General features: G+C 33.1%; 2 protein-coding genes across 6 annotated transcripts; one reads left to right on the forward strand and one right to left on the reverse strand.

The window, feature by feature from the left end:
* Positions 1–798: 798 nt before the first annotated feature.
* On the reverse strand, positions 799–6,061 carry LOC123907286 (auxin efflux carrier component 4-like). Its single transcript, XM_045957484.1, has 6 exons — positions 3,622–6,061; positions 3,242–3,539; positions 3,029–3,114; positions 2,101–2,258; positions 1,796–1,872; positions 799–1,561 (listed from the first exon to the last, which is right to left on the reverse strand). The coding sequence occupies exons 1-6, from the start codon at positions 4,922–4,924 to the stop codon at positions 1,495–1,497; spliced, it is 1,989 nt and encodes a 662-aa protein (XP_045813440.1). The 5' UTR covers positions 4,925–6,061; the 3' UTR covers positions 799–1,494.
* Positions 6,062–12,724: 6,663 nt separating this feature from the next.
* Positions 12,725–15,710, forward strand: LOC123907287. 5 transcript variants are annotated; one of them, XR_006809191.1, is made up of 7 exons: positions 12,729–12,912; positions 13,006–13,125; positions 13,874–13,931; positions 14,014–14,083; positions 14,357–14,462; positions 14,853–15,245; positions 15,366–15,710. XR_006809191.1 is itself a non-coding variant. In XM_045957485.1 (5 exons), the coding sequence occupies exons 1-5, from the start codon at positions 12,842–12,844 to the stop codon at positions 14,858–14,860; spliced, it is 327 nt and encodes a 108-aa protein (XP_045813441.1). In that variant the 5' UTR covers positions 12,836–12,841; the 3' UTR covers positions 14,861–15,128. The 5 variants fall into 5 exon arrangements, 1 of the variants encoding a protein (XP_045813441.1); XR_006809190.1 differs by having other exon boundaries at positions 12,725–12,912; positions 14,853–15,710; XR_006809192.1 differs by having other exon boundaries at positions 12,731–12,912; positions 14,370–14,462; positions 14,853–15,710.
* The last annotated feature ends 493 nt before the right edge of the window (positions 15,711–16,203 follow it).

Here is a 16,203-nt window from a genome sequence, read left to right on the forward strand (position 1 = left end):
TACAAAAATAGAGGCGTCGTATTTAAGCGAAACATCAATAAGAAAGCTAAAAGACGGACACCACCTAGTATACACTCCACAGTCACCAAACCACCTAGAGCACACACCACAAACACCAGACCATCAACGAGGACCATCAACCCGACCCAAAAAGATGCCCTAAGACTCTAATTCCCGATCTCGAATCAAAAGTGATCGGCCCATCAGAATACAAAAAACAGTTTTGTGAGGCAAAAATTAATGGGACAACGGCAGAATGAAACCTAGGTAGTTAATGAATTCTAACAAATGATTAGCTTAAAGTGGTTAATGAATTCGATCTAAGACAAATTATTCAGAAGAATTCGATCTAAGACAATTTATTCAGAAGAATTCGAGTTTAATACTTAATAGAAACAATATTTTTTACAAGATTTTACTATATCTTGGTCGAATTTTAGATCATCAGAAATTCTTTCTTCTAAAAATAAGATAATTAACAGCATACAGAAACATTCATATTTTTTTAAGAAAAATATTAAATAATGTCTCTGGATATTAGTTAAGGACCATAAATATATAGTAAAAGTATTTTGAAATATGGATAGTCAATAAAATAAGAGTGTAAAAAACATTCTCTCATATAATCAACCTATTAAGAGTGTAGAAAATATTCTTTCTAATACAAAGTTTCTTTTATTTTTCTTTAACTAATAGTATTCCAAGAAAAACATTAGTTAGCAATTAGCATCACCATTTTTCTAACATGAAAAACTAGCACATAAAATCCGTGTTCAGCACGGGTTGCATTAAAAAAAATTCTAAGACAGACACATTGATTGCTCACAAGATAAAAATGATAAATATACATGAGCTTTGTTTTCTCAAACCAAATACTAATACTAAACTAAGTAGTACTAAAAATACTATATACTACTATCTAGTAATAATATTAAATAAATTGATAAACAATAAACAATGTTCCTTAGAAGAGTCATTTCTAGATTTCATTGACTCTTTTCACTTTTGTTTTCCCCTGTTTTCCTCTGCTTTGTCTCTCATATGTTCTACTACTTCCTTTTTCTCAGCTCTTGAAAATTGTGTCAATGTGCATGGCTACTAGAATTCTCAGAATTTGAGTCAATGGGTCAATTTATCTGTTGTTCCCAAATTTTTGGAAACCCGAAGGATTTTTCCTATTCTTTAGTGTGTTTGGTTTGAGGGAAAGAAAAATGAAAGTAAGAAAAATACGGGAATGAATTTAGACTAAAAATAGTTCAAATTCATTTATTGATTTTCATGTTTTTTTTTTCTTCCTTCTTTCTTATCTCAAACCAAACATATCATAGGATACGAGCTAGTGATTTTTGCTCAGCCCCTCCAGAAAAAATCCTCATGCTTGCTAAAATTTCAGCACAATCCACGCTTTGGTCACCAAGAATGGTTGAATACTCCAAACGTAAAGAAGATTCAAATTCAAAAAGAGATAGCCACTCATTATACTGTTTAGATACCTTACAAACCAAGTAATATGTAGTAGACTAATGTAATTGGTAGTGCTATCAACATCCCAAATATAACCCTGCAATGAAAATTTTCCATTTAGAAAAAGGTCAATTATTTCATAATAGAAAGAGTATTTTTTTTTTATGTTAACCCTCTGATTCCCAAGGGAATATGGTCCTGATAATCCAGAGATCCCGAACAATTCGTCCTTGAGGGAGCTCCTTAACCACTTGAATTCAATGTGTTGGTTTTTAGAAAGAGTACTTAGAAACAATAAAATGAAATTTAATTTAATTAAATGTGTAATTACCCTGTACTAAGAATGGCTGGATGGACATTGTACTCCTTGGCAAACACAAATGGAACAATCCCTTGAGGAAGTGCAGCCTATTTTCACCAAGTAATTACATTTTTATAAGCTATAATAAATCTAACAATTATGTGGGGAAATAATTAAAAATTGACAAATGATTGTTTCGTCCATGATTTGAACTATGCTTATCCTGAATGATTCGTCCTTAGCTCTAGTTAAAAACAAATTATTTGAGAAAATCCATGTTGCCGCGCAGTTTTCAATAGAAATTGGATGATTAAGAAGAAAAATATATTAATTACCTGAACAATAGCTACCCGTAGAAGGTTGCCGCGCAGACCAACAGCAATGGAAGCTGCTGCCATGACTGCAGGACCCGTAAGAAATCGAACAGCCATGGCAAATGAAGCAACCGAGTTCCCACAAGCAATCATCTTAGGTTGTAAAGCCATAAACAAACCTGTACATATGTCAAACAAAACATCTAAAAAAAAGACATCTAAATCTCCATTTTCATCCAAAAGAGTACAAAATTTAAATAAATAAAACTCACAAATTACTTTCAGGAAAAAATTTCAGTTTTCTGTCTGAAAGATTATTTGTACTTTTTCTCAATTAAGTGAAATTCAACATTTTCCGAATTTGGTCCCAAAACAGTACAAGTTTCTACCATAGTCATGGACCTCAAAGAGTTGTGGTTCATGATCAAGACCCTACATGTCGGGGACATTGCACTATCACTATGCAATTCCCACGTTATCATCTAGAAAACAAGGTCACTTGGTTATGTTAAATTGTAACAAACTCCAAAATAATGGACGGTCATAATTTGCTTCCTTCCTTTTCTTTAAATCCATAATTCCTCCTATAGTTAGACTCATCATACCATGTTACCATCACAGTCACATTCATTCCAGTGCCGTTGTACCCCCTTCATCGTTTTGTGATTGTACTTTTTTCCGGCAATAATGGTGTCACTTATTGTATTAGAAAATAGTTGAACGTTTCTGTACCCAACTTTATATTATTGGATACCGGTATTCTTTAGGCAAAATTCAATATCATGTCATATTTTTTTCAAAAAAACACCGGTAACCAACAATGTAAAAATTTACCATAACAATAATTCTGTTTATTGTGTTTATTGTAAAAGAGGAAAGGAATTGCAAAGAAAGGAAAGAATGAAATTATTGTGAAAGTAGGAATTTGGAGAAAATTGTGACCACTCACCTAAACTGAACATAGCCATTCCAAGACCAGCATCAGACAGTATGGAGATTGATTTCTCTATTATTTTGGGCATATGCACATGCCACCTACAATCAAATTAATAATCATGAAACTAACATTAAATTGAAACTACAAAACTACTAAAAGTCAAAACTAAGTTAAATCAATCAACAAAATTTTGCGGTCAATTACTTCTAATTGACTTTAATTTACCTAAATGCTACTAGGGACCAAATGACACCAATGAGGCTGGAGTACGTGTTTGGGTTGCGGATAAGCTTCCGCCAAACCATGATCAGTATGAGTCGGGTCATAACACTTGCCGGAGGCATGTGTTTTACGGTGATTGCTCCGGCATCTGGTGGGTGTAGCTCCGCGGTTGAGCTGGACCCTAGCTTGTTCAGCCCAGCTGGTTCTTCCACTTTCTCAACCTGATCTTCTTCTACCAGAAGTTCTTCTTCTTTCAATGGAAACTTTAACTCTTCCCCACCAAATTCTGTTTCTGTCATAGCTTCATTTTCAACACAAAATCAACAAATCAAAATCAATCTCACAATTCATAATCTCAATAAAAAATAAAAAAATTTACATACCTTTATTTGTAACACCATTTGGAGGATGATCATCAGGAACCAACATTCTAATCTCCTTAGCACCCTGATCAGAGCGTCCAGATTGATCGGACGCTCCGTAATCAGCAGTACCACTGCCGAAGACTTGAAGCCCACTGGCTTCAGAAACCGGCGAGGCACTAGAGCTCCACACAAACATGTGAAGCTCTTTAGCATCGCTACTTGTTTTAGCAGGAGCACCATTGTTAGTAACTGTTTGTGGTTGTGCCTGAACCAATTTCTCTGTCTGTTGCTGTGATAACTGTTGTTGAGAATTTTTGCTAACACTCTTGCTCAACCCAGAAGCAAATTCTGGGTTGGGAGCTGGATAAGCTGCCGGCACATTTTGTGTCGGATAAAACCCAAACCTCGGAGAACTTGTAGCAGCCTGCGCTGGTGGCACTACCGCCAGCGCAGGATTCTCTTCGAAATTTGATGGCCGTGGTGTTGGGCCGCGTGAATTGGACTGAACAGAATACACATCAGCAGCACCAAAATTGGAATGTCTCGGCGCATAACCCATCATAGAGTAAAAATCAGTATGATTAAAATTAGAACCCCTCGGCGTGGGATTCCGGGAAGAGCTCAAACTGTAAATCTCAGCTCCGGTAAGATTCGACGGCCGGGGAGTCATCATGAAAGATCTCCGGGAAGCGTTAGATTTTCTAACAGTAACATGAAGCTTACCATCATGACCAACCTCAGCATCAGTTTCAAGAAAATCTCTTCCGTCAAGTGAAACAACATCAGAATCAACTTTAAACGAAACAATAGAAGCAGCAGTTTCAGGAAACTGTTCCATAATTAGAAGCTTAGCACCACGATATTCAAATAGAAACAACAACAGAGTATACCAAATAATACACTGAAGAACAACAATTTGAACCATGAGAGTTCCGGAATATTCACCGTACATAGCAATAAGAAGTGGAATTCCCATAACCAAAGTGTTTGGCAAAGTTGAAAGAGAAAAAATTGTGATCATCCATTCTAAACTTCCATTAGCAGAGAAATTAGTCCAAATTGCAAGTGCAAATAGCATGATGATTTTTTGTAGTGTATCTGCAGCGATGAACCTGAAGTTCATGGCATAAGGGTTGTTTGTTGAGATGAAGTGAAAAGAAAGAAGTGGAACTGCGAAAATCGCGACGAAACGGTTTATGCCGGAACATTGGTCCGGTGAGAATATTTTCCACCACCGTACGGAACCGTAGGCTAAAATCATGGCTACGTAAAGTGGAACAACTGCTGCTAAAACGGTGTAGAGATCGCCCCAGGTTATCATTTTGATGAAGGCGGTGGAGTGGTTGAGGTAGAAGGGTAAATTGGGAATAAAATGGAAGAAGATAAAAACCGTTAGTTAACTAACTGGTAACTGAGACGAAGAGGATGTACTTTTTTTCTTGTTAAGGTTTTGTAGCCTGCACTGCACTCTCTGCAGATTTTGCTGATGAAGCAACTGAGGTAAGAGAGAGTGTGTCTTTGTGAGAGAGAGAGAGATATAGAGACAGTGGGAATTTACAAATGAAAAATAGAAGGAGTAAGTTCTAAAGAATACATATAGGCATGGGGAAAAAAATATGAAAAGATGGTTATTATATATAAAATGTTATTTGTACACTCATACATGTATTATAGATTTTATTTTGGCTGATATAGAGAAAAAAATGATGTGTATTGAACTGAATATGGGTGAGGAAATTAATAGTGTTGAAATATAATTGTTGTACACAATATAAGAGGAGAGGATATGGATAAATAGATATTGACTACTAGTATCTTAGGAGCATAGATTAAAAGAATAGTATTATTTTCTTAAATTTATAAGATCTTTTTTCGTTTTTTTTTTATCACTTAATATAAAGTCATTGTTCTGGATTAGGTCAAGGTTCGATCCAAACGACCTAATCATCATAAGTCCATATTCATCTCATTCAGATAGCTTCGCGTACAAGTCAAGAGTAACATACATCATTGTTCATGTACAATCCTGACAGTTAATACTTATCAACGTAGGCGGCACCCGTAATGAAGAAATACAATGCTTCCCACACGTGAAACCATAAGACACATTGAACAAATGGTGAACCCTTCTCTTGGCTAGCCACTGTGGAGTTGTGTGGTCTTGTCGACACAAAGTCCACCTCGAACCAAGAATCCCTTAGGGGCAGACACGGGAAACACCATTGGCCAAGCTCGTTCTCCCAGAATCCTCAAAACATGCAACCCTCCGCAGAAAAGGTAACACAATAAATACAAGATCGCAACAATATATACCTTGGTACCTTACTAAGTGCAACGGGGAAAAGTGCGCTTGCAACACACAAATCTTCGATGGGATCACAACTGTTGCAAAGTGCTTATTTTCTTGTAGTGTATAGTGTGCTCTTATTATAGATAATCTTATTCTCCATTTTTGTGTACATTACGACATGAGATTATTTGTTTTTAAATCCTTACAAAAATTACAACAATGTGCATGACGTTGTCTATCAATTTTAATGTGGCAATTTTTATCCTATTATTGTTAATTGTTTGTCTTAGTTTTTTTTTAAAAAGTATGATCTAAATGTCTAATTTATAAAATTAAAAAAAATCATCATTGTGTGTATGTGTGTAAGATAATTACACATAAACAAAAGGTAGACGGCCAACAAGTTGTCCCGCTAGCTAAACTTTTCTGTATAACAAAACCACATTCAAAAAACTACATCCATATACATCGACGACACAACTTTGTTATGTATGACCTTTTAAACTCTTTTTTGCGGGTCTACAACCTCTGGTGCTAGGAAGCCAAAAATGTCAAATGTGAATGGTATAAAAACATGTTGATTGTTCACCCTTTATCATTTTTCGCCATTTTGCTTGAAGTGACTTTGAGGGCTCCATTCTGGACTCCCCCGCCCCCCGCAAGTGGGGAAACTCCAGTCAAGTCTACACAAAGCATATTTTCGTCCTATCCCTACTGGGTGAAGTGTCGATCTCCCTTCTTGTGAGTCAATCAAGAAGTTCATTAGTGCCTCTTTCTTCACAAAAAAATTTGTACGCCTAAAAATACGTCTCAAAAAGATTTTTTGCCTTGTAGTCATGTAAACAATGTTATTGAAGTGTTATATATATATATATATATATATATATATATATATATATATATATATATATATATATATATATATATATATAATCGAGCTAGCTCATGAATCAAACGAGTCGAACTATGTATAACTCAAGATCAATTCATTTAATTAACGAGTTTAATTTTCAACTCAATTTTGGCTCATTTGGTTTATAAACCAAGTTTAACAAATCAATTGTCGAATTGAATCTAGTTGTCTATTCGAGTTAAATAATTCATTCTCAACCAAATAAATCCAATTAAAGAATGCCAATGTGTATTGGAAATTAACGAAATATGCTTTGAACAAAACAACTAACCTAGAAAAATACAAAAGGATTGGTCCAATTATAGATTTGGAGGAAGCAAATCAATCAAACAAAAGACACTCACAATAGGAATAGTTGTACAGATGAAGAGTTACCATCATCAGTACCACCGAATGAGTCACCCAAATGGTTAGGCAAATAAAGGGAGTCAAAGAAAGTGTTGAGACACATGTGAAGGCATAAAGAAAAGGGCTAAAGGGCTTCAAATATATGGTCCTTTTCCCCCTATTCTAGGTTCAAAAGGGCTGTCTTTTTTGGAGTAAGCAAATTCTGCATGTGTAAAACCCAAAATGTGAGCTTGTAGCCCTTGGCCCAATGGACCCTCCCCAATTACCCCCACTACAACTCCCACATTCTAACCACGGAGCTGTTTCCATCCACTTCTCCCATGATTCTTCCTTCATAATGCCTACCCTAATCATGTATCCATCTAATTAGCTGGTTCAATGTATATATACAGTTGTATAGTGCAGTCCATAGGACCATAAGTATAGTTCGCTTTATTAGTAATATGTAGGTTTGGTGTTTGAATATGTGAAAACATGTCAATATAACCATAAAATGCAGAAAATTTACACCCTAAAAAATATAACTTAATTGATAGGAACATTATATATAACTAGAACTTCGACCCGTACGGTGTACGGGTCTATTTAGTCTAATATGTAACAAAAAATATATATAATAATTGTAACATTAAAAATTAGTTAACAATAAATTTAGAAAAATGTTCGTACAACAGAAATTACGGTATATTACGAAATACTTATTTATAGGCTACAAACAACTCTTCGTCGATAATCAATATTTTTAATTCTTCTGTAGAAGTAACTCTTGAAATCGCAACAAACAACTGACCATGTGAAAAACACTGGCGACAGAAGATATATCCCGACATGCTTAAGAGATTGTCCTTGACTCTTATTAATAGTCATCGCAAAAGAAACGAATAAAGAAAATTGACTCCGTTGAAATTTAAAAGGAGTTCTTACGTTAGATGGTGTGAGAGAGAATCTAGATATGAAAACTTGATCACCAATATTATTTTATGAAATAATTTTTCCATCAAGAACACGTTTTTCCATTCTTATAATTGTAAGTCTTGTTCCATTGCGAAATCCTAATTTTTTATTCAAATTCCTTAATAGCATAACTGGAACTCTGACTTTAAGTCTCAACCTATTATTTGGAAGCTCCGACATAGAAATCGTGTTAAAAAATTCGGGAGTGTGAACATCATCCATTACCTGATCGTCTATGTTGTGTGCGAGTGGAGTATCATAACTCAAATATGTTTTTTCTTCATCAGGAATTAAATCCAACATATAATCATTTATTGTGTCGACTACGGAATTTTTAGGAGCTGGTATAACTCTATTTGATAGAAGCAAGAGATCACCTGGATTTGGAATCAGTAAATCTGATGGAATGTCAAGTACTAAATAAACGTCGTTTGCTATCTCCAATTTCTCCATCGCCAAAACTCATTCAGAAAATAATCTCCTTTGTTCAACATCTGTACTCGAAGCACCGCTGAGAAGCATAATGTTTTTACTCAATGTTAAAACTTCACAAAAATTCCAAAGAACCGAACTATTGATAGTAGTATGAGCAACTTCTGGCCTTGTACCTTTGGGTATTACTGGTAGAATTTAACTGAAATTTCCGCTCAAAACAACAACTTTTCCACGAAGGGAATGTGTATATTTTTCATATCAATAGACTTGAGAATTGCTAGATTTTTAATTGTCTATACCGTGCAATGAAAATTGATGGTGTTTAATTGTCGTATAAAATCTTTTCTATGATAATTGATGGTGCTTAACACTTTGTGGACATAAATTTAATCACAATTGGTCTACTTGTCATGGTGGTTGAAATGTTGTATTGCAATAAAGGGTTACGGGTTCGATTTATACTCAAGACAAAATTATATTTTTTTTTAATAAAAAACTGCAAGATAAAAGTGGAGGGAAAACAAATTAGATTTAGGGTTTGCTTGCGTATACAAGCTTGTATTATAAGAGATATATATAGGACCACAATTCGAATTATGGTACATCCACTTATTTATTTTAAAAGGTAAGATTCTAACCACCAGACGAATGTGTATTTATATTTTCTGTTAGTCAAGAAGTTACTAACAAAATATGCACCCAAAGATAGTTTTGCAATTTCAATACATCAAGAAGGGGAGGAATTAACTTAATTGAGTTATTTGGTTCAATTATTAAGAGGAAAAGATATGAAAGAAAAATTATGTCAAAGTGAGTATAATGTCCAAAATGAGGAGAATTTGATGAGATATTGGGTTCATTTTTTACGGATTAATAACGTTTGATTTATATGTACATCTGATTCTCTACTTTTTAATAAAAAAAAATAAGTTTAGTAAAAAAAAAATAAGTTTTGATCCCCATTTTAAAAATAAGTTTTTTGATCTCCCAATTTAACTTTTTTCTAAATTTTTATCTTCATCTAATTTTTTGGTCATTTTTTATAATGTGACTTATTCATTTATAACGTGACAACACTTATTAGACAATACTAAATATCCATATAAACAAAAGCATTGTTGCATCATAAATAAATAGGTCACATAATTAAAAAAATACCGAAAAATGAGATGAACAATTTTTTTGAATAAAATGTTAAATTGGTGGACCAAAAGTTTGTTTTTAAAATAGATGAGCAAAATTTTTTTTTTTTGAATAGGAGAATAAAATTACATTTAAGCCAAAAAATTAATTTCAATTTTTAAATATTATTTTCATGAGAACTTACTAAAAATTAGTAGCAGCTACTTTAATCTCATTTTATAAATTAAAAGATTAATTTTGACATTAGTTACTTCGATATTAATTGTTAAAGATTTTAACATACACCCTCCGTCCCAAAATATAAGCAAAAATTGGTCAATAAAAGTGCATGTATTTTGATCCAAATTTTTAACCAAATATATCAACTCTCTTTGACTCATTTTTTCTTATATTTTGGGACGGAGAGAGTAATAAAAATCACATAATGTTTTCAATAATATATCCTTTTATAAATGTTTTTTTATCAAAAGATAATCAAAATGGTTTTAAAATCTAAAAGAATCATCGCAAAAAGATGAAATACTAAAAATAATTCATTTATGAAAACTATTTAAATTTCTCAGTTGCAGTATTCTTTTTAAAAAATAAATATTTTAAAAAAGTTATAACAAAAAGATTATACATCATAAACAAAGCCCCGAATATTTCTTTTACATTTGAATTTAATCAATTTACATTTGAACATATCACATAACTTGTGTTTGCAGCAGATATAAAACCGATGTGCAAAGTCATTTCATCCAATGTAAAATGTCTTTTCTGCACCAATGATTTAATGTGATGTTAAATATTCCAATTGGAAAAAAAAAATGTTACTTTACATTTTCTTTCAATTGAAATCTCTCTTATCTCTTCAAACAAACTAAACACAGATTTTAAAATATCTCTTATTTAATGTGATTTTAAAATATCTCTCCCTCCCTTCCTCTTTATCCATTAAAATGTATCTCATTAACTAAACGAACTCTTAGGGGCCGTTTGAGCGGAAGAAAACATAGTGGAAAGGATGAAAAATTTGAAAACCGAATAATGTAATTCAACTAAGACGTAGTTTAAATTCATTCATCGATTTTCGTGATTTTTCCATTTTTATTTTATTTTCTTCCAACCAAATGGACCTTTACTGCTAAGAGTCTAGCCCCACTCATTCTTTTCCTAATAAATTCCAAGAACCTTTTTCTTCCCTTTCTTCTTTTGTTTCCTCTTTTTGAGAAAGATAAGGTGCACAATTTCGGTGACCCACTTTATGATTTAGTTAAAAAAGGCTTGCAAAACTTAATTATTTAGGAATTTAGGACATTAAAGCATGGGAAGTGATAGTGGGTATGTGAAGTGAAGGTGGGACAATAATGTTAGGAAGCCGGTCTCATTGAATTATTTTTTTTATGGTACAAAAGGTCTCATTGAGTTTTTAAGAACACTTTGCAAAATTACAATAATGTGAAAAAGGAAAGGAATTAGCAACACAACTGGGATTTCGTAATGGAAGAGATTGAAGAGTGTGATATATAATGTTAGATGTCCAAAAGTGTTTTTAAATAGCTGACTTGGTTTATATATTGTTTTTGTTAATTTTTTTCACTACAAGATGGTAATTAACAAAGTGAGCAACATTGTTGGTTTGTCTCATAATAAAACTTATCCTAAAGTTTGATAATGAACTTAAAGAAGTTTTGCACGCGAATAACGTATCGTCAAATTCCATACGTAAATTTAGTTTACTTCTAATACAAACCACTAGATTGCAATCTAGTTCTATAACATTAGAAAATATCCTAAATTTCATAACCAAGAAATAGCAATTTTAAGACCCGACACCTATGCTTCTTGTTGAAGGGGATTACCATGATTCCACGTTGTTTGAACGCAGATGAAGTATCCTTTATCATCTTTTAAACATATGGCCGCACCAAAATAGTTTTACTCTCTAAATATCGTCGCATACACATTACATTTGAGCATACGTTCGGTGGTATCCATAATACCTCTACAGTTGAACTGCTATTGCTTGCACCTCTTCCTTCTCCTGCCAGTCGACCTTGTATCGGTATTTTTTAACAAAAAGAATAAATCAAAGCTAGCAAATAACAATCACAATCACAGTCAGAAAATAATAGAAATGTTAGAAATAATATAAAACATTGATGTGACTCTATCCAAACAGCTTAAACTTTTGGGATAATCGGTTATATGACATGATATCAGAGCCTCTATGACTAAGTGGTCTAGAGTTCGATCTTCGCTCCCCTCACTTTCTAATTAAAAAGTGGAATTTAAGCATATTGTTGAGTATGCCTTGAAATCTCGATTACAAGAAGTCGGAGTTTTTTCAAGTTTTGGACTGCAGGCTCATGGGCGCAAGGTTAGCCTATGAGCAGGACCTCACTGCCTATGAGCACATATTCAGTTTTGTTGATTTTTTGAGAAAAAAATCTTTTATTGGAGGACACTGTGACTTGGATTTGTTTTATTTTAAAAACAGATTTGTTACCAATTTTTAGGCATATATTTTTCTATAAATAGGAAGTGTTTTATACATAGAAAAATTGAGAGAGAAAGAGAGCAAAAATGTAGGGAATCAATTAGGATTTGCCGCCGACACAAGACTAGGGTTTTAGAGAGAAACCAGAGCGGTTGTCTCTTGCACTAGTACAAAAATACCTTTGTAGCAGAGGTTCTTAAGTCAGCTTGCCTGCCACCTGACCTAAAAAACGATACGGTGGCAATTCCGTAATTAATTTTAACTTTATTAGGTCGGTTCTGTTTTGAACCGACTTAACATAGATTAAAAAATATATATTAAATTTGAATAAAATCCCTTAAGTCGCGTGTGTTGGCTAACTGACCTAAGAAACATTTTTATTAAGTCAGGTGTCTCTTACCTGACCTAAAAGGTACTATTTATTTTTTATAAGTTAAGTTTTTATGTGTACTAGGAGAGAATCGAACCCGGTACCGTTAATATATATAAAAAAATCCTAATAATACTTTCTGCAAAAAAAATACTTATTAGAAAAATTTGTCAAAAACCCTTCACTATTCACACAGTGCAAACGATCTGCTTCTTGACAACGAGAGAATAATCCTCTTCTTCTTTTTCTGCAAATAATAATCCCTCTACAATCAAACTCATTTTTTCTCTTCGAACTTCGTTAATGTTCCTCATCACACCTCCAATTCCAATTTCGATTCTTACGACTCAGACTTCAGAGACGATTTTGGCACGGTACCTTCTTCACTAATTTTATTTTTTTTGATTATTTAGGCTTTTATTTTATCGTTCAATTAAGATAATGAGACTTTCAATTTTGCTTTGAAGCAACAATCGTGTTTTCTTCTTCGCTCCTCAGAATCGTGACTCAAACCCGAACATAATCATCATGTCTTCGTTCCTCAGAATCGTGACTTCTAACCACCAAACAGTTTCAGCTTCCAATCAGTAAGGTTTTCCAATCATGACTTTCTTCTTATTTTCTCTTGATTCTTCACCTCTAGGGTTTGCCGTTTCACTATAAATTGTACAAATTACACTAATTGATGCTTCATTACTTTCTATGTGCTGGTTGTTTTCGTAGGAAAATAATACTTGATAAAAGCAACGTTGATGTAGCAGTTGATAAACTTTTATTTTGATGATTTTGTGTTTGAATTTGGAAAAGTAAATCTGTGAGTTTGTATACAATAGAAATTTGGGTTTGGTTGTTTTGTTGTTTGGGTCATGATTAATTGGTGGCATTAGTAGTCAACCTTTATGAAAGGGAATTTGTTAGTTTGAATATAATAGAAATTAATTAAACTATACTTGTTATTTGATACTTTGATCTAATTCTCTTAAGGTTTTGAGATTTGGTGTGTGGAATAATAATTCAAATAATCTTGCTTTGACTAACATTGGTGGAACTACTTGTTTGAACACCAAGGTTACACACCAAATTGAATGGTTTGCTTCTTTAGTATAGAAATTTCGAGCACGCATCAACTTGAATGGGCTTACTAAGGGTGCTAGTATAGTTGAATTGATACATGTTATAAGATTCATTGAGAAAAACTCTATTTGGGCCAAGTCTCCACTCTTGTGATATTGAAAAGAGTCATTTTGATATAAAAGGACTAAATTTCTTCGATGCTAATTTTAAATATTGAAAAGAGTCTCCACTCTCTTATGGTGTTGGTGGTATTTTGCGCAGGTAATGAGAAAGTGCGCCATGTAAATCAAGCTAACCACCATATGTACCTTTTCCTAGGGTAGGGCATTATATATACTTTTTTTTTTTTTGAGGTTGGCATTATATATACTTACAATTTTATTTTAACCTTTACATTTCAGAATTGGTTCAGGAACAATTATGGTAGGTGCCCATCTTATTACATGGAATGTTGCAGACAGTTGCTAAGCGGTATGATGTTAATTTGGACAAGTTTTTAATTTTATTTATCATTGCTATTTGAATTAAGATTCATGTATGTTTCCTTTTGGATTGAATGTGTCACTAGAATTTTTGTCTATATTAGTTATTGTTTTTTACAAATTCAATATTTAGTTGCGTGTTTCTCATGCTAAGATAGTTTCTCAGATGTTTAAGACTTTGTTGGGTTTACTATCTGTTAAATTTCTTTTTGAGATTTCTACTGTTTATTGCCTTGATGTCATCTTTAATAATTCTTTTAAGGATGCATCTGAAGTTGCAGAGGACATTAAGGTTTTAACTTGGAAATGGAGTGCTCATAAATTGAAGATCGCCCCGTGTTTATATTACGAATGGACTTGGGACCCAGGTATTTGTTTTGAGCTCTGCTGATTTTTTTTAGCTGCCTTGACAGTCTTGTGGTTTTTTGCTATCAGAAGAGACTGACTTTTGCTGCTACTGGTTTTTCTCTCTTTCTGTTTGGTGTGTTTTGTGGGAGTGGACTTGGTTTTATTGTTTTGTGTTTCAATTCTTGTTGGTTTCTATCATTTTATCTTGTTTTTTGGTGTTGGTGGGCATTTGTTTGTTTTTAGGTGTTCTCTACTGCTTGTTTTCCATGTTCTACCTTGTATCTCCAATTTATGGTACTTCTTATACTATGTTGGCTTATAATAAAGTTTTGTTGATTCAAAAAAAAATGCACATGTTGACCATAACCATTGTTTTACAATCTTAAGCAGGTTTTTTTTTTCTTTTTCAGTTGACTAATCTAATTGGTCAGCTGCTTGATCTGGGAGGCCTACAATATTTAGCAGTTGCAGCCTGAGGTGTGGGTCTGCTGTGTATTTAGTAGATTGGAGGCTTGGTTTGATGTTTAAAGACATTTTGAGGTGGATCATTGTAAGTGTCATTGTCCCTTGTTTCTTGCTTGTCGGCTGAATGGTATGTTTGGCATTAGGCAATCTCTTACTGTTTGGAGCTTTGCGATGTTGTCTAGCTTTGCGATGCCTGTGACTGTCTGGAGTTTTGTGTAGTTTCCTCTGCTGCCGTGTTATCTTGCAGGGGTTGTTCATTGGTTTTTAGTAGGATGAACTTGTGTTATTTTTGTTTTCATCTACAATGCTAAAACGTGCCCTCTTAGGAAGTTATTTGTGTAAGTTTTGCACATGATCAATTAATTTTAACTTAATTATATTTTATGCCTCAAACTATATTGAACTTTATTAATATTTTAGTTAGGGATTTTTAATATTCTTTCCATTTTTTAGAACAGGACATTTTCTCAAGCATGGTTTATCTCTTCATGGGTTCCAAATGTCATTGTTACTAAGAAGTAAGAAAACAGAAAATCCACCTCAAGCATTAAGTAAGAAGCAATTGTTGATGAGAGATTTGAGGTATCTCTTATTTTACTCTTCTTATTTTAATTATCATTTGATTGTGGTATTATATTGCTATTGCAAGTTTGTACGTAGTTTAATAATGATTAAAAGTTTTGTAACATTGTTGATAATGGCATGTGTTAAGTTAAGAGACAAGGTTTGGTGACATTTCTTATCTCTTTCTCCTTGTCTTAGTGTTGTTTAATACTTGTGAATGTTACTTTTGTTTCTGAGTGTGAGTATATATATATATATATATGCACTGCTATGTAGTGTAATTTGTATTGGAATTTTTGGTTTGTTCTTGTGATGCACTGCTATGTAATCTCATTAACTTAGCAACAATGTCTTTGGTTTTGTTTCTGAGTATATATATGCACTACTATGTAATCTCATTAACTTAATGTCTTTGATTATTTTACATTTTGTTCATGAAACACTTATTCAGTGGTTATAATTACCAAATCAAGATTGAATATTTTTTATCTTACTTATTTTTTATGTGTATTGCTTTGAACTATTAATTAGCATATATTGAATAATGTTGGGAAAGTTTAGAACAGTATTTAATATTTTTAAAACGTAATTTTTTTTTAAATTTGCCAAACTTTTTACGTCGGTTGCACTATAACCGATCTAATAGGTGCTGTCTTAGGTCGGGTCAAAATCCGTATTAACAACTACATACTTCTTATGTCGGCTTTTCTTGTGTCGGACGCGGAACCGATG

Source organism: Trifolium pratense, linkage group LG2 (assembly GCF_020283565.1).
Source record: "Trifolium pratense cultivar HEN17-A07 linkage group LG2, ARS_RC_1.1, whole genome shotgun sequence".
Taxonomy (NCBI): Eukaryota; Viridiplantae; Streptophyta; class Magnoliopsida; order Fabales; family Fabaceae; genus Trifolium; species Trifolium pratense.